At 35.2% G+C, this 27,891-nt stretch overlaps 2 protein-coding genes across 2 annotated transcripts in view; both read right to left on the bottom strand.

Moving 5' to 3' along the window:
* Window positions 1-181: 181 nt before the first annotated feature.
* On the bottom strand, window positions 182-26,387 carry galnt3 (UDP-N-acetyl-alpha-D-galactosamine:polypeptide N-acetylgalactosaminyltransferase 3 (GalNAc-T3)). Its single transcript, XM_065252330.2, has 12 exons — window positions 26,272-26,387; window positions 24,805-25,134; window positions 23,520-24,108; window positions 21,255-21,427; window positions 16,689-16,838; window positions 15,243-15,477; window positions 14,809-14,926; window positions 12,126-12,326; window positions 11,673-11,804; window positions 11,376-11,477; window positions 5,958-6,110; window positions 182-2,970 (listed from the first exon to the last, which is right to left on the bottom strand). Exons 3-12 carry the CDS (start codon window positions 24,017-24,019, stop codon window positions 2,857-2,859), a joined length of 1,878 nt encoding a protein of 625 aa, XP_065108402.1. The 5' UTR covers window positions 24,020-24,108; window positions 24,805-25,134; window positions 26,272-26,387; the 3' UTR covers window positions 182-2,856.
* A 309-nt stretch (window positions 26,388-26,696) lies between these two features.
* The window catches only part of ttc21b (tetratricopeptide repeat domain 21B), a 32,676-nt gene continuing 31,481 nt past the window's right edge, over window positions 26,697-27,891 (bottom strand). Inside the window, exon 29 of the mRNA XM_065252329.2 lies at window positions 26,697-27,295. Coding sequence (XP_065108401.1) covers window positions 27,218-27,295 — 78 coding nt within the window. The 3' untranslated portion in view covers window positions 26,697-27,217. The remainder of the gene's footprint in view (window positions 27,296-27,891) is intronic.

Below are 27,891 nucleotides of genomic sequence, written 5' to 3'. Positions count from 1 at the left end.
ACCTCCAGACACTTCTGTGAAAAACTTTAAAGTGTCTTCTCAAGATTAGCCTTCTATACCAAAAAATGCCAGTGTTATATTAATTTAAAGGTATACACCCCCCCCCCCAAAAAAAAAGACTGTGCCAGTTAAGGGGTTAAGACCTATGTTGCAATTAAAAAATACAAACAGACAGGTAGAATAAAAATAAATAACACGTCTCCAATTTTATGCACAACCCTTCAACACTTTCTTACAAAAATTAAACAAGTTTTACAAAAAAATAACCCAAAATATAATCTACATAAATTCATGAAAATATTAAGTAACAGTGGTTTCTGACAGATGTAAACATTTGTTTGCAAATTTGAAAGGAATTACATATTTCATCTGCTACTTTGCAGATCTGTATTGCATTAATAATCTGAACACATATTTTTGTGTAATAGCGCCCCCTTCTGCAATTTCGTGATTTTGTAAGTCTGCATTGCTGTCACAGATCATGACCACATTAATCATTCTTATCTTGTTAAATATTCTTAACACCACTAAGTTTAAAAAAAAAAATAAACAAAACACAATGCAAAAAAAATCCCATAATTAAAACCTAAAGCATAAACAAAAAATCTGTTTAAGAAAAAGATCGTTCTTTACGATTTTGATCACATATTATATGTTATATCCTAAAATATTGGATTTTTTTTCAAGAATTAAAATTAAGTTAAAAGGGAAAATTATCAAAATGTACCCCTTGGTCAAAATTTCACCCATTTGAATAAAATTACAATAATCTGTATGAATTTATCAATTATCTTTATAAAATAAAATTTTTTACTTACAGCATATTTTATACACTTCCTTAACCTCCTAAGACCTGGTGTGTCCACATAGGTTGTGGACATCACATTTTTTGTTGTTTGCACTATAATACTTAATTCTGTGTAACTGGAGCCTGTACATGTTCAAAGAAAATATTTAGTTATTATATTTATTGGTTCTTCCTAACTCCAAATAGCTGGAAGAAATCTTAAATGCAAGCCAAACCAAAGCTTGGGTCTTAGGAGGTTAAATGACACCTCATTTTTTTTAATACAGTTGTGAAAATACAAACTTGAAAATGAAGATGCTAGCAATGTCAAACACTGTTAAAAATTTCTGTAGAAATTACAGTATTACTGCCAGCTGTTTGCCAGTGACTTTCAACAGTTTTTTCAAAGTTAAATAAACATTGATAAGACTTTATCCTTATAGAATAAATCTTAAATAACAATGCATTTTGGGAACCAAAAAAAAGTTTGATGAGGATTTTGGTTCCCAAAATGCTTTACATGATGCTGTTATTTTATAGTTTAATTAAAGATAAAAACTTGTTAATGTTTAATTCACATTGAACAAACTGTTAAACATAAATTTAAATCTACAGTAAGTTACTTGCAAACAGCTGCATAAATATTTTACAGTGTAGAAGAACCATATTGGTTCCCAAAAGAGAGACCCCAGCAGACCCCCTTAATAATCAGAAACGTCTAAATTGTCCCCCCTAATATTTGATGTTTTAATATACACACATATAGCCCTGAATGTTTTGGTCCCCCCAATGTGTGTTTACAGCCTTCAATTCAGTCAAAGGTAACTCACTTCTTTCATAACTTTTTATAATCTATTTTTATAATCATTATAAAGAACCTGACACTGAAAGGTTCTTCAGATGTTAAACGTTCTTTATGGAACCATGATTTTTCTATGGCATTGTGAAGCACCTTTTATCCACACTGAAAAAAAATGATTCATTGAATTTAATCAATTTTTTTAAGGTAAGTGGTTGCAATCAATTTATTTAAGCTACATTTAAACAAAAAAGATTAGTAACGTAAAATAAAATATAAAACTTTTGTTTAAATGTAGCTTAAATAAATTGATTGCAACCACTTACCTTAAAAAAATTGATTAAATTCAATGAATCATTTTTTTCAGTGCACAGTGTACTGCATAACAGACACGACCCGTCTCACATCCCTACGCAAAATCCACTTTTGAAGAGGAAATATCAATACTTTTTTATGAAGTCTTTGGTGCAGTAAAATTTTTTCATGTTGCGTGACATGACGGTTTAAATATAAGGCCTCTGTTTTTGTTAGACATCCATTATCTGCTTTTTACGTTCAGAAACGCAGTTGACATTGAGCAGCGGTGTGGACAGAGCGAGATTACAGTCCAGTATTAAATGTTATACAATAGCAGACTTTAAAATCAAATGAATGAAGAGGATGAAAGAAAGACTAGAAGAAAGAATAACTTCACTTTACTGCACTTTTCTGAGTGCCCACCCAGAAGACGCCTTGGCACTGGCATAGAGGAATGTTTGTGCTTTGGAGATTTTCCACCTTTCCAGCGGCAGTAGTTTCCATGTATAAGATAAATTAAAATCCTATCTCTGTCAGATAGAAAACTGTTGGGTGTCTGTAGTACGTAGTGTAGTGTATGTGCAGGGTCCAAAATTAACACCTAAAATTTTATGGCAAAAACTACTCATGAGTTAGCTTCCCTCAAATAAAAAAATGCAACAAGGCGTGCACATCAAACTTTAGTGTCTGCTTCTGCTAAAAACAATTGTGCATCTAACAAATTCTCGCAGTAGATATTTTAGCATCACATCTTTATCCATATGGGTTATATAAATCTTTTCTCCAAAACTCCATGTGGAGACACAAACTGTACCTAAAATATATTTTTGTCAAGACACCAAAATAAATCAAAAAAATAATTTGGTTGACGTTTCACAATAATTTTTTACAAATAAAATCAATATTTATGACAGATTCACTATAATTGAATAAAAAGTTAATTTTGGACCCTGCGTGTGTGCGTGTGGTCTGTTTAAATGAAGACCCACTGCTGGTATCTGTCAGATGGATCGCAGGTCACGAGAGAAGGGTTTTGATGATGAGACGTCAGGCACTTTTTGGAGCCCTTGTTAAAGAACAGCTGATCCTGTAAAAGAGAATAAAATAACACAGTGGGATCTATCAGCGCTTCTGAATCCAGCCAAATCACAAAACCAAACATTAGCAAGCGTTAGACAAACAGACGGACACTAAAACTGAAGCTGGGAGATTATTTCCTCTCCTCCTCGCTGTTCTTGAAAATATGTTTTATGTTAGTCTTCCCAAAACGTTTAGTTTTGAGTTTACACAGGCAAAAACCAAAAGCTCTGTTGCAAAACCTATTGGGTTACAAACCCAGAGAATATATTAAAGGTGCAGTGTGTAACTTCTAGAAGGATCTCCTGACAGAAATGCCATATAATCTACATACCTATATTATCAGTGGTGTATAAAGACCTTACATAATAAACTCAATTGTTTTTATTACCTTAGAATGAGACGTTTATATCGGCTACACTGCAAAAAATGATTTTCAAGAAAAAAAAATCTTCGTATTTTTGTCTTGTTTTCAGTAAAAATATCTAAACATTCTTAAATGAAGATGCTTTTTCTTGATGAACAAAACGACCCAAGAAAATAAGTCTTGTTTTTAGAAAAAAATATCAAATTTAAGTGATTATGTGCATAAAACAAACAAAAAATCTGCCAATGGGGTAAGCAAAAAATCTTGAAAATTTTTCTTAAACACTAAATTCAAGAAAAATTTGCTTACCCCATTGGCAGATTTTTTGCTTGTTTTATGCACAAAATCACTTAAATTTGATATTTTTGGTCTAAAAACTAGAGCAAAAAAGATTTCAGAAGTCTTGTTTTCAAACAAAATATCAAATTTAAGTGATTTTGTGCATAAAACAAGCAAAAAAATAAATAATAATCTGCCAATGGGCTGAGAAAATTTTTCTTGAATTTTTCTTCTGAAGATTTTTTTGCTTGTTTTATGCACAAATTCACTTAAATTTGATATTTTTGGTCTTTTTCTTGGGTCATTTTGCTAATCAAGAAAAAGCATCTTAATTTAAGAATTTTTTATTTTTACTGAAAACAAGACAAAAATACTAAGAATTCTTTTCTTGAAAATCATTTTTTTTGTTGTTGCAGTGTAGTGTTTAAAAAAAAATTTCATTCTTTCTTTCTTAGCCCATTGGCAGATTTATTATTGCTTGTTTTATGCACAAATTCACATAAATTTGATATTTTTGTCTTTTTCTTGGGTCATTTTGCTCATCAAGAAAAGCATCTTAATGCAAGTATTTTTTAGATATTATTACTGAAAACAAGACAAAAATACTAAGAATTTTTTTCTTGAAAATAATTTTTTTTTTGCAGTGTAGTGTTTAAGAAAAATGTTCAATATTTTTTTCTTAGCCCATTGGCAGATTTTTTTGCTTGTTTTATGCACAAAATCACTTACATTTGATATTTTTGGTCTAAAAACTAGACTTATTTTCTTGGGTCGTTTTGCTCATCAAGAAAAAGCATCTTAATGTAAGAATTTTTTTAGATATTTTTACTGAAAACAAGACAAAAATACTAAGAATTTTTTTCTTGAAAATAATTTTTTTGCAGTGTAGTGTTTAAGAAAAATGTTCAATATTTTTTTTCTTAGCCCATTGGCAGATTTTTTGCTTGTTTTATGCACAAAATCACTTACATTTGATATTTTTGGTCTAAAAACTAGACTTATTTTCTTGGGTCGTTTTGCTCATCAAGAAAAAGCATCTTAATTTAAGAATTTTCAATTTTTTTACTGAAAACAAGACAAAAATACTAAGAATTCTTTTCTTGAAAATCATTTTTTTTTTTTGCAGTGTAGTGTTTAAAAAAAAATTTCATTCTTTCTTTCTTAGCCCATTGGCAGATTTATTATTGCTTGTTTTATGCACAAATTCACATAAATTTGATATTTTTGTCTTTTTCTTGGGTCATTTTGCTCATCAAGAAAAGCATCTTAATGCAAGAATTTTTTAGATATTATTACTGAAAACAAGACAAAAATACTAAGAATTTTTTTCTTGAAAATAATTTTTTTTTTGCAGTGTAGTGTTTAAGAAAAATGTTCAATATTTTTTTCTTAGCCCATTGGCAGATTTTTTTGCTTGTTTTATGCACAAAATCACTTACATTTGATATTTTTGGTCTAAAAACTAGACTTATTTTCTTGGGTCGTTTTGCTCATCAAGAAAAAGCATCTTAATGTAAGAATTTTTTTAGATATTTTTACTGAAAACAAGACAAAAATACTAAGAATTTTTTTCTTGAAAATAATTTTTTTGCAGTGTAGTGTTTAAGAAAAATGTTCAATATTTTTTTTCTTAGCCCATTGGCAGATTTTTTGCTTGTTTTATGCACAAAATCACTTAAATTTGATATTTTTGGTTTAAAAACTAGACTTATTTTCTTGGGTCGTTTTGCTCATCAAGAAAAAGCATCTTAATTTAAGAATTTTCAAATTTTTTACTGAAAACAAGACAAAAATACCAAAGAAATGTTTTCTTGAAAATCATTTTTGCAGTGTACCGTAGCTTCACTATGAATTTCGAGCTGTAGACTGATTGCAATTCACAATCTCACCACTAGATGCCGCTTGAATCTACACAGTGCACCTTTAAAGGGATAGTTCATCCAAAAATGAAGATTCTGTCATCACTTACTCACTCTCATGTTGTTACAAACATGTGCAAATTTCTTTGTTCTGATGAAATCAAAGGAAGATATTTTGAGAAATGTTTGTAACCAAACTGTTTGTGGACACCATTTACTTACATAGTATTTTTTTTCTACTATGGAGATGAATGGGGTCCACGAAGGGTTTGTTACAAACATTTCTCAAAATATCTTCCTTTGTGTTCATCAGGACAAAGAAATTTATGCAGGTTTGTAACAACATGATGGTGAGTAAATGATGACAGAATTTTCATTTTTGGGTGAACTATCCCTTTAAGACATCACATGATTTTGCAATTCACTGTATAAATCACAAGCGATATGAATTGAGAACTGAATTGCGCAGGTGACTTTAAAATGTTATTCTACCTTTCTTAATTCCCATTTCTGTTGTGATCCGGTCTGCGTGTCGTGTCCTTTATACTGGCAGTCCTCTAATTTGACGGCTCCGTCGGCCGCGTGCAGGCAGAGTTCCTTCTGTATATTGTGTCTGATCTCATGATGGGTCGAATACTCAAAGTACTGAATGATCAGAGAGGAGAGAAAGAGAAACACGTCATAAAACAAATAGAGATAATGTATTAACCTGCACAGACATTCCTGAGAAACAGGGTCAGCTCACCCTTAATGAGAATAAAGTGATTATTTCTTTTACTCCCTCATGTCGCTCTGACCTTGTATTGTTTTCTTTCTTTTATGAAAGGCTAAATGAGATTTAAGAATCTCTGAGCCGTTTTCTATATAGTAAAAGTGAATGATGAATTACACTGCAAAGCTTGTGAAAAAAGGGCAAATCTTTAAGTGAACACACAACTTCACAACTTTCAGGGGCGGTTTCCCCGACAGGGTTTAGATTAATCCAGGACTAGGCATTAGTTATATTAGGATATTTAAGTAGTTTTTACAAGCACACCTTACAAAAACAATACTGGTATGCATCTTGAGACAAAACAATGGCACTTAAATATGTTAAGTTAAGTGACATGTCAGTGCAAGCTGTTTTTACATTTTTCAGGGGGGGGGGGTTAATACTATTTCATGCATTCTGACTTAACAACACAGTTAAAGAGTTGTAATGCTTATGCTAAACAAATGCAAAGTATTTCTAACCAACCTCACTTCTCTTTCCTACAAGTTTTAGAAAGTTTTTTTTTCGAACATGGGTACCCGTTGCATATCAGTGACCCCATATTCCTTTTATGGGCACTTCCCCCATAAAGGCACGCCCACACGTCAATCAGAGTGAAAACGAGGACGCTCATTAGCATTTCTCTTCGAGTAAAAGTCACAGACATCACTGCACGCGTCAGCTTTGTTTTATATCAAGAATCAACAATGGCACGAAAGAAGAAGTGTGTTTTTGGATGCAAGGAGAAGAAAGCCTTGTTCAGCTTTCCAAGTCAGCCAGCATTATGGAAACATTGGATATAGTTTGTTTATCCAGGGTAGCAGCAGTGTGTGTTTGTTAAGTGCAGGATTTTGTTGAAATGGGGCGCTCCACACCAGGTCATGAGTCACAGGCAGTAAGTAAAACTGCATCAAATGTCTGTGTTTTGTTGGTAAGTGCATATAATGTAAACCACACAAACATGTAGTGAATCATAAATTATCCAGGGATAGTGTGACAATGTGTGACACTGGATGTTAATCAACTTTAAGTTTATTTATGAAGAGATGCTCAAAACAATTAAACCTCAGGTGGTGGTGTTAATTCAAATTTGACCCTCAGGTTGAACTGGTTACAGACATGAAACTCTTGGTGCTCCTAATCTCTTCATCACAAAGACTTTGGCACTGTTAGCCTTCAGGCTCACATCACTGAGTATCTGATGAAATATATGATGTAATGTATACATATTATGTGGTACTAAGATTGTAATTTTATATTCATGTTTAGTATTATTTTAAAGGTCATGGTGCGATGAGTAAAAAGGTCTCATTTCTATAAGTCTAAGATAAGATGGATCAAGGTTTTAGAACTTAGGATAGAAGATGCATTTCTTTTAGAGGTGTGGTTTTGCCAGGATACTTCTGGCTATTTTGTGTTCTTTAGTATCACTTGGCACAGGTCAAACTGGATCTTGACCAGGTGTCTTTTAGGGTCACTTGGTACAGGTCAAACTGGATGTTTTGTGTTTTGCTTGCAACTCGTTTTTCCCGCTGGACGCCTCTGGGATTCCGTGCTTTTCTGGAAACAATCGCTAGAGCTGATCTGTCTTTTATAAATCTGACAAAACTAAAGACTTTTTGGAGATATAAAGGATGCAATACTACTCTATAGGTACTCAAGATTAACATGAGATGGACAGAAACAACGTGTGTTATGAGCTTTAAGACTGCTTAACTCTTTTCCCACCTTTGACGAGTTATCTCGTCAATTAAGAGAAACCGTTCCCCTGCCAATGACGCTTTCCTGACGAGTTTTTATGGTAATCTGTTATTCCGCTATTATCGACTATGTTACCCAATTTATAAAAAAACAAGCATCAACTTATTCAACAACATTGTAAACTCTGTGTACAGGTATGTTTTTATCATTGTTTTGAATCTGATCTCTAATAAAAGTTCTTTACAAAAACGCAATTATTTCAGCTTTTTGCTCAAAATAAGGTATTTTTGAAGAAACCTACCCATATTTGAGAGGTGATGAAAAGAGAACAAATGAAGATACAGTATTTACCGAACTATAAGTCACACTTTTTTTCATAGTTTGGCTGGTCCTGCGACTTCTAGTCAGGCGCGACTTGTAAGTCAGTATGAATAAATTTTGACATATATTAACCATGAGTAAACATTACCGTCTACAGCCGCAAGAGTCCACTATACTGTATTTATGTAATTCAATGAATTTAGTGATGTGGCATGACGAGCCTGCAAATTTGATGCTCATTGGCTTGTTTTGTTAATTTCGCCTATTCAGCTTTCCAGGTATGTTCAGTATGCTATTGTATATCATGTAAATAACTGATAATGTTACGTTAACGTACGCACATCTATTCAGCCTGCTGTTCTGTGTGCTTTTGTTTAGTTGAATAACTTGCCTTTCCAGAGTAAATGTCTGTTCTTTGGCTTGGATTTTGTGAAATAATTTTCTAAATAAATGTGACGTATAGTCCATTGCGACTTATATATGTTTTTCACGTCTTCATGAAGCATTTTCGATTGATGCGACTTATACTCCGGAGCGACTTGTAGTCCGGAAAATACAGTAGGATGAAACTTTTTTTTTGAAAGCAGACAGTCTGCTATCTCATATTCTACATTTGTATGTTTATATTTTTATAGAAAAATTTTTCCTGGAAGGCATTTTGTGAAACTTGTGAAAATGCTGGCAGTAAATTAAAAAAAAAAATGGCTGGCATGGAATGAGTTAAACATGCATTTTAGGCTGGAAATATGATAAGCCCAGTTTAGGAAACCACCCTCTAATGATTTTAAAAGAAGAAACTATAGACCTTTTGCGTGTTTGCAAACAGAGATGACGTTTTTTGTGGGCGGAGCCCAACTGGTGGCAGAAAGTGACTGCTCCGCAATAGGGGTGTGAAGTGTTTTAGCGTTAAACTGTTATTTTTATGAATCCGGTGTTCTGTAGAAGTCTGTTTCCCCTATATTTCTCTTAAGTGTAATGTTTCTTATAACGTTTTCACCAAGTTACATTTATTTTTTAAATAAATTAAAAGTTTAAATGGCTTGGCTACTGATATGTGTGCATGTATGTAATGTATATGTATTGTTCTTTATTGGTAAATCAATTATTTTTACAGTATGAATCGCTGAAGTACTTATAAGAGCAATACTATCATGTATTCTGTATAATATAATTTATTAAATATTTCATCATTTCCTGTTTTCAATTTCTTCCTTATATTTTTAGCCTACGTGTTTGTTCTAAAAATATTATGTTTACATACAAATTAATTTGTATAGGCCTGTTTATATATTATTAACACTTTACATCGTGTGTGTGTGTGTGTGCGTGTGTGTGTGTGTGTGCGTGTGTGTGTGTGTGTGTGCTATGTTTATATATTTATTAGTAAACATCATAATTTAGAACAAACAGGAAGAAGACATAATCTAAGATAGAAGGTAAAAAGAAGTAATGGAAAACGAAAAAAATATGAAAACTTTAATAAATGGTAATATTATTAATATTATGAACTCATTCAAATCTTTAATCTTTCTAAATAAATTATAAACATAACGTGATGAAAACACTATAGAGGGAACAGACTTCGACAGAACAACGGATATCTTCTCTAATTATTTTCTATTCAAATTATTAAAAGAATTTCAGATGATTTCATCACTCCAGTCTGTCCGGTTGAGGGCTTATTGCAACCATAAACACCTACGTTTATCTTCAAATGATGTCTTCGATGACGGTATACTATAAAAATGAAGGTCCTCTATTTTGGCATTCATAATCTGCACTCAACAGCACAACAAGACATTTTCTAGTGAGTTATATTGTTTGTTTCACTCGTGTCTCATTCCAGGGGCGTCAGTTTGTGTTGAGAAGTGGTGGGGACAAAAGATCAGATGAAAAAACATTACATTTCTTAGTATTTTTGTCTTGTTTTCAGTAGAAATATCAAAAATATCTTAAATTAAAATGCTTTGTCTTCATGAGCAAAATTACCCAATAAAATAAGTCTAGTTTTTAGACCAAAAATATCAAATTTAAGTGATTTTGTGCATAAAACAAGAAAAAAATATCTTCCAATGAGGTAAAAATCTTTAAAACTAAGTTCAAGAAAAATTCAGATTTTCAGATTTTTTTGCTTGTTTTATGCTCAAGAGCACTTAAATTTGATATTTGTGGTCTAAAAACGACTTAATTTATTTTAATTTAAGAATGTTTTAGATATTTTTACTGAAAACAAGACAAAAGTACTAAGATTTTTTTTCTTGAAAATAATTTTTTGCAGTGTACACTGCAAAAAATTACTTTCTTACTCATTATTTTGGTCTTGTTTTCAGTAGAAATATCTAAAAATTCTTAAATCAAGATATATTTTCTTGATGAGCAAAATGACGTAAGAAAATAAGTCTAGTTAAAACAAGCAAAATTCATCTGCCAATGGAGTGAGATGTTTTTGCTTAAATTAAGTGTTTAAGAAAAAAGAAATCTTATATAAAGTAAAAAAAAATTCTCACCCCATTGGCAGACATTTTTGCTTGTTTTAATCACAAATTTACTTAAATTATACATTTTTTTTGTCTAAAAACAGGCTTATTTTCTTAGGTCATTTTGCTCTTCAAGAAAAAGCATCTTAATTTAAGAATTTTTAGATATTTCTACTGAAAGCAAGACAAAAATAGCAGTGAAAGTCGCACAGGTATTGCTTGATTTTTCAGAACATTTTAATCAAATGCTTTCAAAAAGTGGTGGGGACAAAATCAGCCATTTCAAAAAGTGGTGGGGACATGTCCCCAGCGTCCCCAGTGTAAATGACACCTATGTCTCATTCATTTCCACAGTTTTTCTGCCACCACATTGCGCGCGTGACGTAACTGTGACGTCGACTTGCAAAAGGTCTATATAATACATAATTGAAAGAATTGTAGGTATGAAGGTATTCATTCATTTAAATTGTATGTCTAGAAAAAAAACACTGACATAAACATTAAACATGGAAGAATACCTTGTTCCAAAGCACTTTCCCCTTATCTAAATTAGTTTGTGCCCAACCTGTTAAGTTAAAAATAAGAGCGGCCTAAAATGTCATGTCACAGATTCATATACAGTACAGAACAGACTGTTCTCAGTCCAGTCAGACGCAGTACCTGGTTTCCTCCCATTCCATGGCAGGGATACATGATGAGAGTTTTTCCTCCCTCATTATTTTCACCAGCGTCCAAACAGGCATCTTTACCAATGCTCTTTATCTACAGAGAGAGAGAGAGAGAGGAAGTGAATTGGATTGTTGTGTCCTACCATCAAAGCTGAATAAACACAGAGTCATGTTTTCTCCAAGATCTACAGCATGGTGGGAAACCACAGCAGTAAGACACAACACGCTGCGGTGTGGAGAGAAAGAGAAAGAGAAAGAGAAAGAGGGAAAACTGCACACACACACTTACCGAACCAAACTTCACTGGATTGAGATCAGGCAGAAAGACCTCCGGATAGACGTTTTTCAAAAACCAGGAAAAACTTTTACATTGAAGCTTTTCTTTGAGATCCACACGCTTGGAGATGTCTCCATATGAGTGCTGTAGAGAGAGAGAAACAGAGATGCTTCATTACAGAAACTGACTTTGTCTCTCATCACAAGACATCCCACAACTTTCAATCTGTCTGTCTCTTTGTCTGTAGTTAATAAGTAGTCTCAGAAAGTTAAGGGATTTCTGTGGTTTACTTTGATGCAGCAGATGCACACTGCCACCAACAGAGACAGAGATATACAACCTACAGGATGCCAGATTGTTTATTTTAATCAAACTCAAAACCATAATCACTGATAAAGTTTGCCTGGACAAGGCGGCACTTTAATTAATACCACACTATAAAAAAGTGTACATGATGGACTTCACCTCTTTGGCGATCTGTGCAGCCTGCTGGTTTCTCCTGTAGAAGATTTCTTTATAATCGTCCATCCACACCTCTGCCAGTCGCACCTGGTTGCGAGCGATCACCTGTGTGCCTTTAGGGAAGGTGTGTGGACTCTTTGTACGAAACACGTGACCGACAACAGAACAGGGCAGGATTTCCAGCTGCCCGCCGCATTGCCACACCTACAGAAACAATGAGACAACGACAAAGGTTTTATTACATCGAACTGTACAACAGAAATACTTGTTTATAAAACAAAATGATACGTTTTGAGAGAAACTATTTGTATTTTCATGTTTAGCGAGCGCTACGTCACGTTTGACTGTAAATACATTTAGATAAAGAAATGGAGGCACACCGGCACCACATCGATACGTAAGATGATAATTTGTCTCATGGCTAGTCGTCATATATCGCGACAAATAACGCAGTCATGAGACACAAGAACCAATGATCGTCTTATGTACCAATGTTGAGTCGGCATGCCACCATTTTTGATGATGGACGGGGTTCAAGGACCACAATATTACATAACTAGAAAGAGCAATGGGCGTCGTTTATAAATGGTACAAAATCTACAGCAATGTTTATACTTATAAAATTGGTCTTTGATGTGGACGTTTTTACTAAAAGTGAGGGTATGTGTGTTTTCTGTACGTAGGTTCCTTCAATAAAACACACATACACTGTAAAAAACTATGCCGCATTTTTAAAATTAACATAAATGTTAATTAAAATGAGTAATTTTTTTTTATTTGATTATATAAGTTATGTCAACTTATCACAAGCCAAAACTTAAAATAGTAGGTTGAATTGACTGACAAAACCAAGTTGTTTTAACGTTATGCTGCATTTTTTTATGCACTTTTGAGAAATTATTAAAAGATCAAATTTAGGACAATTTATAAACAACATTTTATAAATGAGGCCCCAGAACATTAATTAATAAAACTCTAAATGTGTTCGGCTGAAGAAAAAAAGTCATAAACACCTTGGATGGCATTAAGGTGAGTAAAATCTGGGCTAGTATTCCTTTAAATCAATTAATTGTTCCTTGCTCATGTACATTATTAAACTGTGTGTGTGTGTGTGTGTGTGTGTGTGTGTGTGTGTGTGTGTGTGTGTGTGTGTGTGTGTGTGTGTGTGTGTGTGTGTGTGTGTGTGTGTGTGTGTGTGTGTGTGTGTGTGTGTGTGTGTGTGTGTGTGTGTGTGTGTGTGTGTGTGTGTGTGTGGTGTGTTAGGGGTGACACCAAATAGTCGAAGCTTCGATGCATCGATAGGAGAAGCCTGATTGACTACCAATCTCATAGTCGAATTGTCGCAGATGTGTTATGAAATGAGAATCATTCAATTTTGGCCGTATATGGGTGCACATTATCTGATTTAACTATTTGGCTTGTGTTTTGTTTACGCACACGTCAGGCATTTTACACATATTTGTTCTGCACCTTGTTACTTCTGAAATTTTATTTTTCATTATAAACGTACATTTTGGATTGCTTTACTTTGTATCGATGTTGCGCGCTGGCGCATGCAATTTAGTCGAATGCGCTAGGTGCTCTCAGCATCTCATATTTAGGAATTCATCAAACTAAACATAAAATAACAGATTTTGTCGACAGTAATACGTTTTCAAATGTATTTAAAACAGGGTGGTTATCTTGTCAAAAGTTACATTTCAAAACGGGTAAGCAGTTTCGGTAAATTTCGGTGATGATATGAAAAATATCTGCACAGAACATCATTTATGCCAGACATGACTGTCTCTCTTGTGACTTAATATTATGGTTGGTGTTCACTTTCAAATGATAAAAAAAGAAATTCCTGAAATAAATTATAGAAGAATCATCAGGTGTTAAGTGAATACAGAGATTATCAAAGTAAGCAAGCAAGTATTTCTGTGCAAAATAATAAAGCGTATTTGTCTATAAAATCATTAATTTCAGAGTTTATCTTGTTATAAGTTAACATTTAATGAATTGTATATAAAGCTTAGTTTTTATCATTTACAGTAAAAATCATAAATTATATGTCATTTGTAGTTTTTTCAGTCATGACTGCTTTGACGAGCTAAATCTCAAAATTATATAAGATCGCTGAACTGTACCCGGTGCTTCCCAGAGGATCACATTTATTTATTTTTATTTTAAGTTTTGTTTTCAACATTTTGATATAACAAAAAGATTTGTTATATCTTTGTTTTATGTTCTGTAGATCGTGGCTTTAAAATCTTACGAGGGATCATTTAACGAATGTTTATATTGCCTTTCATTTTAACTTGAAGAGGATTAAAAATGCATCATCAGTTTTGTCTTCGTTCATCACTTGAAAGACAGTTTTGGGCACTTTATCAGAAATGTATTTCTGTGTGCTGCTTGTGAAAGAAAATAAAAGTTAACCATTCGTTGACTACCTGGTGCCCCTCTCAACCCATGCACACACACATAGATGATCTGACTATCGGTCGACTATAGAAAGATTTAGCAATTCTGATTCGAATATGTAAATCCTTAGTTGAGGACACCCCTAGTGTGTGTGTGTGTGTGTGTGTGTGTGTGTGTGTGTGTGTGTGTGTGTGTGTGTGTGTGTGTGTGTGTGTGTGTGTGTGTGTGTGTGTGCGTGTGTGCGTGTGTGCGTGTGTATAATGATGTAATAGTGTCTCACCCTAAAGGACATTTCAATATTTTCTCCTCCCCAAATCTCCATTTGCTCATCGTAGCTTCCGATCTCATAAAAATAATCTCTGGAAATAGAAAACAACCCGCCTGCAAACGTTGGAGTCCTGCAAGGGTAAATGTGATTGTGATGTAAACGTTTCTCAGCTCTTAATGTTTTTCCATTAGACAGAAAATGACTGTGTGTGGGTAAAACAAACATTTAATGGAAAAATAACAATGAAATCTAACAAGGTTCTGAGTATTATTAAATATATTTACTTTCTCGGTCAGATCATTAAAAGGCATGTTGTAGTTCACCCAAAAATACAATTCTGAGTTCAACAGACTCAATCGTCATACCCTTTTATTGCGCTGTCAAAAGCATTGCAATTTCAAAGACGACAGTCATCATGATGTCAGAATACCCAAAACAATTCTTACCTAATCGGATACGTCTCATCTTTTCGTCTCTGTTTCTCATGAGCCGGAAGGGTCTCCCAGCCGAAGGACAGGGCCCAGTCGAAATTCCCTCGGTTGTGATTCTGACCATACGGTGAAGGCTTTATGAACTCAAATGTGTTGAGGTCTATGGTGGTGATGTCTGGACTCACCACGGCCGTGTAGTTCTCTGCTATCCGAGCCAGCAGAGGCTCCAGCCATCCTTGAAAGCACTCGCCTGCAAAATATCATTCCAGTTTTATTCTGTTGTTAAACTTTAAAGGAACAGTATGTAAGAAATTTATATCAATTAATCATAAAATGGCCCTGATATGTCACAAGACATTTAGAAATCATTTTCATTTCAAATACTTATATCACTGACAACAGTGGTCTGGCCAGGATATTGTCATTTAAAAAGTGGAGTTGCAGCCCTCAACTTTTGTTTATGTTGTCATGTTGTGTACTGGCCACCAGCTGACTACCATTGCAGTACCAGTTTTAGCCACAAGTTTTGTGATTGCAATACCAGTTTTGGCCACAATCCTACATACTGTTCCTTTAATTATATAAGTGAACAGAATCTTGAGACATTAATAAGGTAGAGCGTGTTTGTTTCTTTGTACTATAATTAGTTAGACCAGCCATATCACTGCTTCAGTATGAAGGATCAGCCCCTAAAAAGTATAAAACTATAAACTTAGGGATACCAAAATCTTTTCTTGTAGATGACAAAACAAACTCCATAAAGGTGGTGCGCATGCAAACCAGGAGCACAAACTTGATTTCATCAGGTTGTCATTTATAAATAACTTTACTGAAGGTATTACATTTACCAAATGCAACAAAAACTAAACATCGACCGATATATCTTCTATTGGATATCGGTTTTCAGAGGTGGGTAGTAATGAATTACATTTACTTCGTTGTGCATTTACAATGTGATCTGTAATATCACATTGCCTGACATAGTTTAAATTTTTCATAATGCAAAAATGTTTAAATGGATATATATTTTAGGAAGAGGGTCCTTTGCAAAAGGTTTATTATACTGGGGGTCCTTGCCATCATAAAGTTTGAAAACCCCAGGCGGAATTATTAAAGTTTAAATCAAAATCATCACTACATTGTTTCAAGAACATCAATTCCCTGCAAATACAGTAATAAATATGACAAATTTTAGCAATGCAGTTATAAATAGTGACGCCCAACTCCCAGTTAACCACACCAGTGCTCCACAAACATCCTTTAAAAACACTGTGAATCTTTAACAAGCATAAACTCTAAATTTAAAAAGCGACACATTCTTTCCTACAGAGAACAACTCTTGCCGACCACAGGCTGCTTGAGTGTTTGTTTCTATTAGTGGTCACAAGGACATTAATGTGACTTCAGGACATTGGAGTGGGAGCTAAGAGCCTCGCCATGACTCAGAGCCTGAATACTCACAGTGGGCATCCAAGAAGGTGAGAGTGTCTCCTGTAGCCACCGAAGCCCCGAGCAGTCGAGCCGTGATCAGACCTTTCCTTTCAAGCTGACGGACCACGCGGACAATGTGTAACTGTTTCAGGTATTCGTCCAGTTCGTTCCTCAGTCGATCTGTGAGAAACACAAAAATGTAAAAAGTTTAGCTGGTCTCTCTGCCTGGTCATGCTGGTTGCTGATGTTATTTTTGGTCAGCCACACAGTCCCAGGTGACCAGCTGACATGTCAAAAACTCCTCGAAAACCATTAAAGGGATAGTTCACCCAAAAAATGAAAATAATAATTCACTGAGGTCCTTTGCTGATCCGGCTCCTCTATCTCCACCCAAGATTTTCCTGTATAATGTACACTATCCTGTCTAAATAAAAGGCACAAAAGCCCCCCAAAACATAAAAAATATACATTGAGGATGGCTTGAGGGTACGGAGCCCCTAAGGGGACATGGAGCAAAAAGTTAAATAAAGTTTAGTTTCATGTGCGCACCCAAAACTAAAAGCAATAGTTTCCCGTGAGCACGCGATAGTTTCCCGTGAGCACGCGATAGTTTCCCGTGAGCACGCGATAGTTTCACGTGAGCATGCAAAACGAAACTTTATTTAATTTTTGCTCCATGTCCCCTTAGGGGCTCCATACCCTCAAGCCATCCTTAATGTATATTTTTTATGTTTTTTAGGGCTTTTATGCCTTTATTTAGACAGGATAGTGTACATTATACAGGAAAATGTTGGGTGGAGATAGAATAGCGGTATCGGCAAAGGATCTCAGAGATGGGAATCGAACTTTGGTCGCCGTGAGCACACTGGTGCGACATGTCGGCGCATTAACCATGGGGCTATCGCCGCCGACGTACATGATTATCTTTAATCAGACGCACATATCAGAGATATATTAGAAAATGTCCTGGCTGTTCTAAGCTTTATAATGGTAGTAAATGGTGCTTTTGATTTGAAGCCCAAGAAATACCATCCATCCATAATCCAAACAGCTCCAGGTGGCTAATAAAGGCTTCTAAAAAAACCTAGCTTCCAGTAATCTAAAACGGAATTTTTTCCACGTTCGTCACTACGTCCTGTACGCTACGTCGGAAACGCACAGTCGCGTGAATGGGTATAGACATACCGGAATCGAGTTATTTTAGTAAAGTTTTAAATATTAATATTTGTCTTACAAAATCCTTTATTAACCCCCTGGAGTGTGTGGATTACTTCTGTGAAGTATGAATGGGGCTTCAAATCAAAAGCACCATTTACTACCATTTTAAAGTTTGGAACAGCCAGAAAATGTTCTAATATAACTCAGATTGTGTTCATCTGAAAAAGATAATCATATACATCGAGAAAGGCTTGAGGGTGTGTAAATCATGGGGTAATTTTCAGTTTTGGCTGAACTATCCCTTTAAGCTTTTCAGCAGGGAGTGGAGCTTGATTGTTGTTTAACTACCTTAAATTATATATAACTTACAGTTTTAAAACAGGTTCACTTAAACTTATTCTATGACACATGATATGACATTTTATGCATTATCCTCTTCACATTCATTTTGAGGTAGAAAAATAACACAAGTTATAGCTGAAAGAAATCCAAACCGCACAGCATGATGTGCTGTAGGTTTTGGCTTTGACTCTGACGGTAGGGGTCTGCTGTGCTCTTTGGTACTGTACCCTACACACAGCGTGCTGCTCTTTCTCAGCAGAAACTAAAATTGCATGAGAAAGAGAGAAAGTGTGTGTAATTAAAATAAGACAGAATGCTAAAAGGGTTGTTGAAAGCCAATTCTCTGGTCTCCATTTCTCACATGGCAAGTTGCCAGTATGTAAAGGTCAATCCCTGTGTGATGGAGTCCAGGACAGACCATTCCCACAAACCGGAGAGACCAGGTGTGCTTTAGGGCATTTTAAAGGGTTAGTTCATCCAAAAATGAAAATATTGACATTATTTACACACCCCCATGTCGTTGGAAACCCCAATTGCTTTCTTTGCACTTTATTATGTTTACTTTTGAAAAATGTGCAGCCATCCGAACAGCACCGATATCCTTAACAGAACAGTAGAGCAGTAAACTGCACAGATGCCCGAGTCTAGTATTTCATCAAATAATGAATTGTATTTCAGTTTGCTTTCACAAAACTACTTGTTGGACACTTCAGGACAAAGTTGGAATATACGGCAAAATAGTTATTTTATGAAGTTTAATCATAATGTGACCCTGGACAACAAAACAGTCATAAGTTGCACGGGTATATTTTTAGCAATGGCCAACAATACATATGGGTCACAATTATGCATTTTTTATGCATAATTATGTTGAATGAAGATATTAAATTTCCTTGAGTAAAAATATCACAAATGTATTTATCATTAGTAATGTGTGTTGCAAGGACTTCACCTGGGCAACCTTAAAAGGCGATTTTCTCAATATCTTGATTTTTTTGCAACCTTAGATTTCAGATTTTAAAATAGTTTAAAAATGTGTTTCCAATGCAGATTTGCGCAAAAAGTGTGTGGTATTTTCTAAATGTTGACAAAAGACTATTGCAAAATTACTGTTCCCACAAACCGATGATATGCGGCTGAAACTTAATTTTTCCACTCATGATAAGTCATTCCAAAATCTCGACTGTAGGTTTATTTTCATCACATCCACCATTATTTTTAACTGAAGGATATTATTCAAACAGAAATGCCAAGGAAAGCCTGTTATATTTAGGTGCGGCAACCTATAGGTGTTTCTTGGAGGAAATAGTACATTATTTTAAATCAGAAAAGATGTAGGAGTGTTATCCAAACATTATTGGCAAAGAAATGCCTTTTATACTTGAGAGCAGACACGTATTGAGGTGTTTCTGGAAGTTTTTTAGTTCATACCACGTCATCTTCAAATAATAATTATGTGACTTGCATCAGATGACCTGAAAATGTGAATAAACTGTTTCCATTGCAGTTTCGCGAAATACAGCTTTTCCGAATTGCCTGACAAACCACCTCATGTAAGCGTAAATACTTTTGCGATATACGGAGTTTTTGTGAAATTGACGTGTTTCCATTGGCCGTATTTTCAATTCGCAATGTCAATTTGTGCAATTTAAAGTCTAATGGAAATGCAGCTACTGATTGATCTTAATTTTTAAAAATGTACCCTTTATGATTTGTTCAGAGGTCCAGAGTCACATTTGGAGTTTTGCATCCTTTTCACTCAGGCATCCTAATTTACTCCCATTATTACAAGAAAAAGCAAAACAACATTAAAATGTTAAATGGAAATGATAAAAATACAACTATAACTTGATAAAATTGTTCATATCAAATTAAAACTCACAAATTCATGTCAACTTGAAGAAACAAGTCACATTGACCCAGCAAAGCCGCATGTAAGTTTTGCTAATAAAGGTGTTAGGAGCACTTTCATGTGTCCAATAAATTGCATTTACAATAAATTAACATCCAGATAAATCTGCAACACACATCATACAAGGTTCCCACAGCCGAGTTTACTTCAAATTCAAGGACCTTTCAAGGACTTTCCAGGTCCAATACCCTCAAATTCAAGGACTAAATGTGGGGACACATTTCAAGTGAGAGCAAAGTTACATCGTGTTACCTTTTACGATACACTGTTACAGTTCCCTATTGAGGGAACTCGCGCTGCGTCACTGCGGTGACACTTTGGGGACGCCTCTAGGGGTTAATTGCGTCTGAAAGTGTATATCAAATTCAACCAATGGTGACGCCGGAGCAAGGAAGTATAACGCTATCTAAAATACTGCCAAAGACGGCGTTACATGGATTGCAGGAAGTATGGCAAGGGAGATGCAGCGTCTCGTTCCCTTCTCAGGGAACAAGAGTTACATACATAACCCGAGACGTTTTCATGTGTTAAACACAACATTGCAAAAAAGCATTTTGGTATGAATCAACATTCACATACAGAAGATATAAGCATTTAAAGCCAACAGTTTAGCATGTGTGCTTAAAAAGTCTAGATTTTTATGATATTATCCTACACTACACAGGGAATAATATAGATTTTTTTCCAGAAAACGTCTTGCATAAAATAGATTCAAGCACTTTTAATGACCTGTATCTATGTATGGATATTTTCAAAAACTTCCCAGGGCCTTGAATTTTTTCCCCCAGATTCACAAACTTTCAAGGATTTCAAGGACCCGTGGGAATCCTGACCATAACCATTAACCACACTTAGTACTATGTTGGGCCACTATTTGATGTCCAATTGAAAATCCGAGTCTTGAAGATAAAGCATTTAAAAACAGAAACCTACCGCCTTCAAACTCATTCTTATTTCTTCCCCCAATCAGAGGTCTGGTTTTTAAGAGTCCACTGATAGCCCCCCAAACTTCAAGCTTCCTTCACTAGCTAAGCAAAACCCATCTGAGAACACTCAAATATTGCCGTTTCCTGTATAGCAACCTTTTCATGAGCGGCCTGCTGACAATAATTATGCAAGACGGGTTGCCCGACTGGAACCGCACATCCATTAAACTGCACAAAGAGACCTGAGGGGGAGTTTACCGTCAGAGCTGGCGTCATCCACGAGGATGATCTCCTTGAGAAGAATGGCAGGAGAAGTGTGCAGGACGCTGTAGACAGTACGCAGTAAAGTGCTCCATCCTTCATTATGGAAGACAATGATCACGCTTGTGGTCGGCAAAGCTGGACAGCGTTTAAACGTCTGCTCTATGCATCTGTTAAAACATGGGAGACATACAGAAAGGGTTTGGCATTGATTGAATCTTTTCATATATAATATTACGTGTGATCCTGGACAACAAAACCAGTGACAAGGGTACATTTTTTGAAATTGAGAATTATACATCATGTGGTTGAATAAATAAGCTTTGATGTATGGTTTGATAGGATAGGACAATATTTGGCCGAGATATAACTATTTGAAAATCTGGAATCTGTGGGTGCATAAAAAAATCTAAATATTGAGAAAAACTCCTTCAAAGTTGTTCAAATTAAGTCCTTGGTGACACATATTACTAATAAAGACATTTTTTATATATTTTATTTATGAAAGGAATTTCACAAAATATATCTATGGAACATAATCTTTACTTAATATCCTAATATTTTGGCATTAAAAAAAATTTAAGATGTCGAATAAATCTTTGTCCCCAGAGTACGTATGTGAAGTTCTAGCTCAAAATACCCCACAGATAATTTATTATAATATTATTATAAATGTTAAAATTGCCACTTAATAGGTGTGAGCAAAGATGTGCTGCTTTAAAATGCTAATTAACTGATCTCGGCACTAAACGGCAGTGCCGTGGTTGGATGGTACAGATTAAGGGGCGGAATTATCCCCTTCTGACATCACAAGGGGAGCCAAATGTCAATTACCTATTTTTTCACATGCTTGCAGAGAATGATTTACCAAAACTAAGTAACTGGGTTGATCTTTTTCACATTTTCTAGATTGATACAAGCACTGGGGACCCAATTATAGCACTTAAACAGGGAAAAATCAGATTTTCATGATATGTCCCCTTTAAAAAACAAAATAAAAATTCTATCATTTTTACCCACACAATGTATTGTTGGCTTTTGCTAAAAATATACCTGTGCGACTTATGACTGGTTTTGTGGTCCAGGGTCTCATTTATGAGTAGTGTTTTACAAGAAAATAAAGATAAATACTCCAAAAATACTCCATAGTTTTATTAACAATATCATGGTTAAACTATGGTTACTATCGTGGGACAATTGTACATTTTTAATTGCTGTGGTTTCCATACAAATACCACAGTTAAACTATGGTTATTTACTGTAGATAAACATTAGTTAATTTTCATTAGAACTGTTTTAATTAAGTAAGATCTCAGCGAGTTAACGCAGAGGTTACACACAGGTGCATTCACTTGATTCAGGCTACATGAAATAAAAAAACTGATGTGAATACAAAGGCTGGTCATGTCTTCGCAATTAACATGAATAAAAGACCCGGGCTTTCCTCCAGGAATTGATAAAATGACTTTATAGTAAGGATCTAATTCCAGAATGGGAACTGATTTTCGATTTCCGATCAATATTGATATTATAATTTACCTTCATTTGTATGCATTTCACAAATGTACATTGCATCTGGACTGATTCTGATACCGCCCAAACTAAATAAAGACTAAAAAAGAGACAATTTTTTTATTGTGTAAGCTATAAAGCCCAGCCCTAATTGTATGTTATGTGACACTTCTTTTAACAATGAACAATTGGAAATCCAAACATGGTTTTGTTTGAATCAATAAAAGGCAAGAACAAGCATGTTTAACTAAAGAAAACGTTTTGTCTTTGTCTCAATCTCTAATTAATCTCAACAGCGGTTTTTAAATTATCTGTCAAAGCTTGATTTATAGAGACACTTCACAATAGATTTCAGATTACATTTAGACTAAATTAAAGTTCATCTTTGTCTTTAATGTTATCCCTGCAATTTTGAGTTTTGCACACTATAAATTATTTAACAAAAAGTAAAAATACTGCATCAACATCTGATGCCCTTTAAGTTTGTATGATTTGGTCTTACCAAGGACTATATTTGTATTAACCTAAATATTCAAAGTTAAAACATTGCAAACGCACACGTCTGGCTACTTTCAATACGAGGCACTTCACATCTCAAAAGGCACATAAAAGGCTGATCTGAGACCAGCCCAGTGGACCAAGCTCTCACCCAATTAAATGTTGCTATAAACCGAAAGACAAACATTGGTGATGTTTGTAGAGGTGACAGAAACCAACACCAGGCAAGAAAAGCAAACAGGTGGTACGTACTCAGGAGGTCTGGTATCAGGTCCAAGGTCTCTGCTGAGCGAGATCCGATCACTGGCATACAAGTTAAAGCAATGCTTCACATCTCCTCTCTCCTTCTCCTTCTGCTCCTCTGGACTCAGATTGTCAGTGTGAAAAGGTTTCCCAGAAGCCCCCGGTTGACTGGGGTTCTGCGGGGGTCTTTCCAAAGCCGGCCGGAGCTCGGCGGCCGTGTAGTATCCGGCTAAACATGCCGGACTTCCATCGTTTCCCTGCTGCTGTCTCACGGGAGCTTTGATCTGCATCTTTGGCATGGCGTCCCGAAAGTTATTCACGGCTCCCATCACCATCCCCAAGACGGCGTCCCGTTTCACCACGATGTCCTTGAGCCAGGGCTCATTTTGAGAGTTCTGAGTGACCACATCTCTCTGCATCAGAAACAGAAATGTCACAAACACCAGCGCAATGGCGGCGAGATTCCATGGGCGCAGTCGTCTGCGCAGAACCCGGCGGAGAAATGTCATTTTTTTGTGGCAGGGCTGAATGGAGGCTGCCGTTCAGAGAGTATGAAACAAAACTTCACCTGGCACACACCCTGCGCCGGCTGTCAAACCTGTGAATCAGGGAAAAAGGTGGTGACGCTCAAAAATCCTGTGAACATTTTAAAAGCCAAACATTGACAACTGGTTTGGAGGAAGGAATCATATAGAGACGCTTTAACTGGAGTCCCAGGTCTGAACATCCAACATAAACATTTACTTTGATATTTAAGCCCCTTTTAGGTAGCTGGGAAATCATTCATTGCATGAGAGAAGTCATTTGGTGAACTTAATTTCTTTGAAAACATCCCCTTGGAGAGAAACTTTCCAAATGATAATTGGTCCTTTTAGCCAATGGAAAACCATTTATCATATTTCAAATGTTCAGTAGTATATATATTTTACATTCCTATTAGAAACTATAAAAACTATTGAAATGTGTTTCTTACTTTTCACTGTGATTTAAACATTTAAATCTTCCATTTAATAACATACATATAAAAAATAATGTGAACAATATTAAAATAAAAAAGAAATGAATGTTCACCCCATCTGGAAACTATACAAATTAAACTTTACTACTTTATAAAATCAAAGTAACTCTCAAAAACGAATTATTGTAATGCAGATGAAAAGATTAGGCTACTTCATGCTGCACGTCATTCTAAACCACGTAAGCATTGTAATGTTAATCACTGACACGAAATCAGTGTTTATACAAAAACACAAAAAGAACACTCATCTCATACAGTAAAACAAATCTCACATACCGTCAGAGATTCAGAATATATTCATAAAACATCTTGACAAATGTGTTGAACTTCACAGCGAGTGTCACAAAGTTTGCGAGTGAGATCCACGGCGGCGTTTAGTGTTGAATAATCTCAGCCGGACTTCCGTGTCGCTTGATCCAGGTGCGTCTCACTGTAAGTGGGCGGATCCCGCAGGTAGAGGGCGGGGCGTGCGTAACGCTTGCGTATGCGCCACATCTGCCCTTCATTCATCAGGAGGGTGCGTCAAGAGACGTCATTACGTGTAAAATGTTGCTGATCCACATTTATTGGTGGTGGTATCCTTAAATTAGGTAAACTTTCTGTACCCTAGGACAAAGAAAAATACTATTTTCAGAATAATAATGATCATAATCAACTTTGAATAGTCTTAAAATTGCCATGCTATTTTGTGGGGTTTGGCTTATTAAATTTCCCCTCAATATTAAATTAATAAAAAAGTGTTTCATTTAAAATAACATGTACATTTATGGAAATTTTACTTGGTACTTTTCCTATAGCTTAATCATATTTTCTGTTCATTTAGCAGCCCAAAATCCCTGAAACTCCTTTCACTGCCATCATCATGACATCACCAAGACAAGCTTCATAAAGCAAAAGTGAGTTTTTTCTAAATAAATATTGGTTTTAATGGAAATTAAGAGTGACATAAGAGCAAACCATGGCCCGAGAGAAGGTAACATTTCTAGGTTATTATTTGAGCATTCTCCAGAATCAATCTTATTCATTTTTATTGCTACGATTCAAAGTTAACGTAATCTAACAAATCAAATTCATTAAGTAATGGCTACATATTAACTAATGTCTGATTTCACCTTACCGAAATAATGTTAAATTAGGCACAGAAATACAAAAGACCGAATATAAAGCAGATTTACTTACAAATTTACCTCAGGTTTTAAAATGCAAGAAATCCATAATGTGGCAATGACTAACGGTAGCTTTTTTCCATACGGTAAACGTTAGTAAAGATAAGATTGACAAGATGGTATTTCTAAAGATTACTAAAACTTTTTATAGAAATACTTCCTTAAAGTACAGCACAAGCTTATTGATTTCTTGGAGTAACAGAGTTGAATCGGCTGTGCTGCTGTGATGTCTGAGGTAACGCGATTATCACGCGCATCCGATCTGCGGGGATGTTGCTGGGAGACGCGTAGCGCAGGAACGCGCATCAACTCATGAAGAGAAGCGCTTCAGTAACGTAACCCCAATATGAAACATTTCACTTATTCCTCTAAAGTACTTCTCAAACAATCCTTAATCACATTAGGTGACTGACATGATCGAGATTTCATGTCCTAACCGTCAGACGCGCTTCATCCTGAAGAACTCACATCTCAGATGATGGGTGACATCGAAGTAGTAAAGACCCAGTAAATCACAATTATCGGCACAATAATGCATCCCTGTTAAACAGAAAACAGATGAAGAAAGTGCACTTACCAGACATGCTGTGCCCGCGCGGAGTTTCATCCAGCGCGTCCCCGTGCACACGCACTTCATAAAGCGCGTCTGTGTTTGCAGGGCAAAGAAAAGAAACCGGACACGAACCGGACAAGAGAAGAATACCAGAGAGGCTCAGAGTCCTCATCTGTGAGGTTCCCCCTTCACAACCTCCCCATATCCAAAAATGAATTCACTTACCTCACCAAAACAAAACAAACAAATCACATCTCTAAAAATAAGTTTCTTTTTACGTGAACGCAAGTAAATTCTTCCCAAAATGATTTTGACAGAGTTACACATAAATGCACTGCAAAAAGATAAAAAAAGAAACCATAGCAAATAAAGGTGACATATTGCATTATGTATATAGAATCCTAAAAAAAATAGGATATTGACAACCTATATAGAAATATAGATTAAAGTCAAAGTTAATCCTATTTTGGTTTGAGATGTAGTATCACACCCTGGATAGTAAAGATGGCTTTAAAAATCAGTGCATTGTATAGGACACCATGAACCATGAGTGTTAAACTGATCTACACTAGAAAAAGATGTACACAACATATGCATTTGACTTATATAGTATATAATCAGAATGTAAGACTTTATTAACATTTATTTATTTAGCAGGCCCTTTTATTCAAAGTGACTCTCACAAATGAGGGGGCGTTTAGCACTTCAGTAAACACTGGCTCAATGTTTTCCTAATGACTGTGCGGTGTACACTGTAAACTATAAATGTAGTAAGTGAAACACTATTATTCCATAATAAGAGATGTTCAGAAATGTTTATTTATTAAATTAAACAAACATCGTAATGAAAAATATTACACTATGGATGCTGAACACTGAAAGCAGTCATAAAAATTCATATACTAACACTTATCAATGTATTTTACATGAAATCACACATAAAACCACTTAAGTAAACACACACATCGTGTTAAGATCTTAAAGCCGCTCTTGCTTTGTCCAGGATGTCTTTTCTTATCCGTGGATAGCTTGGATGTGCGTCTAAAACCTGGTGTGAAACATTCCAATGTTATCATGTTTGCATTAACGTCATCATTAACTTTAAAGTCACCAAAGCACGACAGCAACTGCCCTTTTATTGACTAGCCTTGGTCAAGTATTTTCTCATTCGTTTCCCATTCTCAAAAATTATTCATTAAGCCATCGATCAAGCCAACTTGCATGTGAATCTCAACATTACAACATCAGTGGCTGGTTGCATAAACTTCTAAGACTAGTCTTAACCTCGGGTTTTGGTTTGTATTTTTTTTTCAGATTTCTACCAGCTATTTTATAAATATAAATATAATAACCAAATAGTTTTTTTTAGAACATGAAGCAGTGTATTTGTCCATGTTTGTGTACAACAGGTTCCAGTTACACAGAATTAAGTATTATGGTGCAAACATCAAAAACATTTTATGTCCACATTAGTGAACATCCAGGTATTTAAAGGGGACATATCATGAAAATCTTTTTCCATGTTTAAGTGCTATAATTGGGTCTCTAGTGCTTTTATCAACTTCGAAAACGTGGAAAAGATCAACCCAGTAAATTTGTTTTGGTAAACCATTCTCTGCAAGCATTTAAAAAAATAGGTCATTT

This window comes from Paramisgurnus dabryanus, chromosome 15 (genome assembly GCF_030506205.2).
Source record: "Paramisgurnus dabryanus chromosome 15, PD_genome_1.1, whole genome shotgun sequence".
NCBI lineage: Eukaryota > Metazoa > Chordata > Actinopteri > Cypriniformes > Cobitidae > Paramisgurnus > Paramisgurnus dabryanus.
This window is presented reverse-complemented; position numbering and strand designations above follow the sequence as displayed.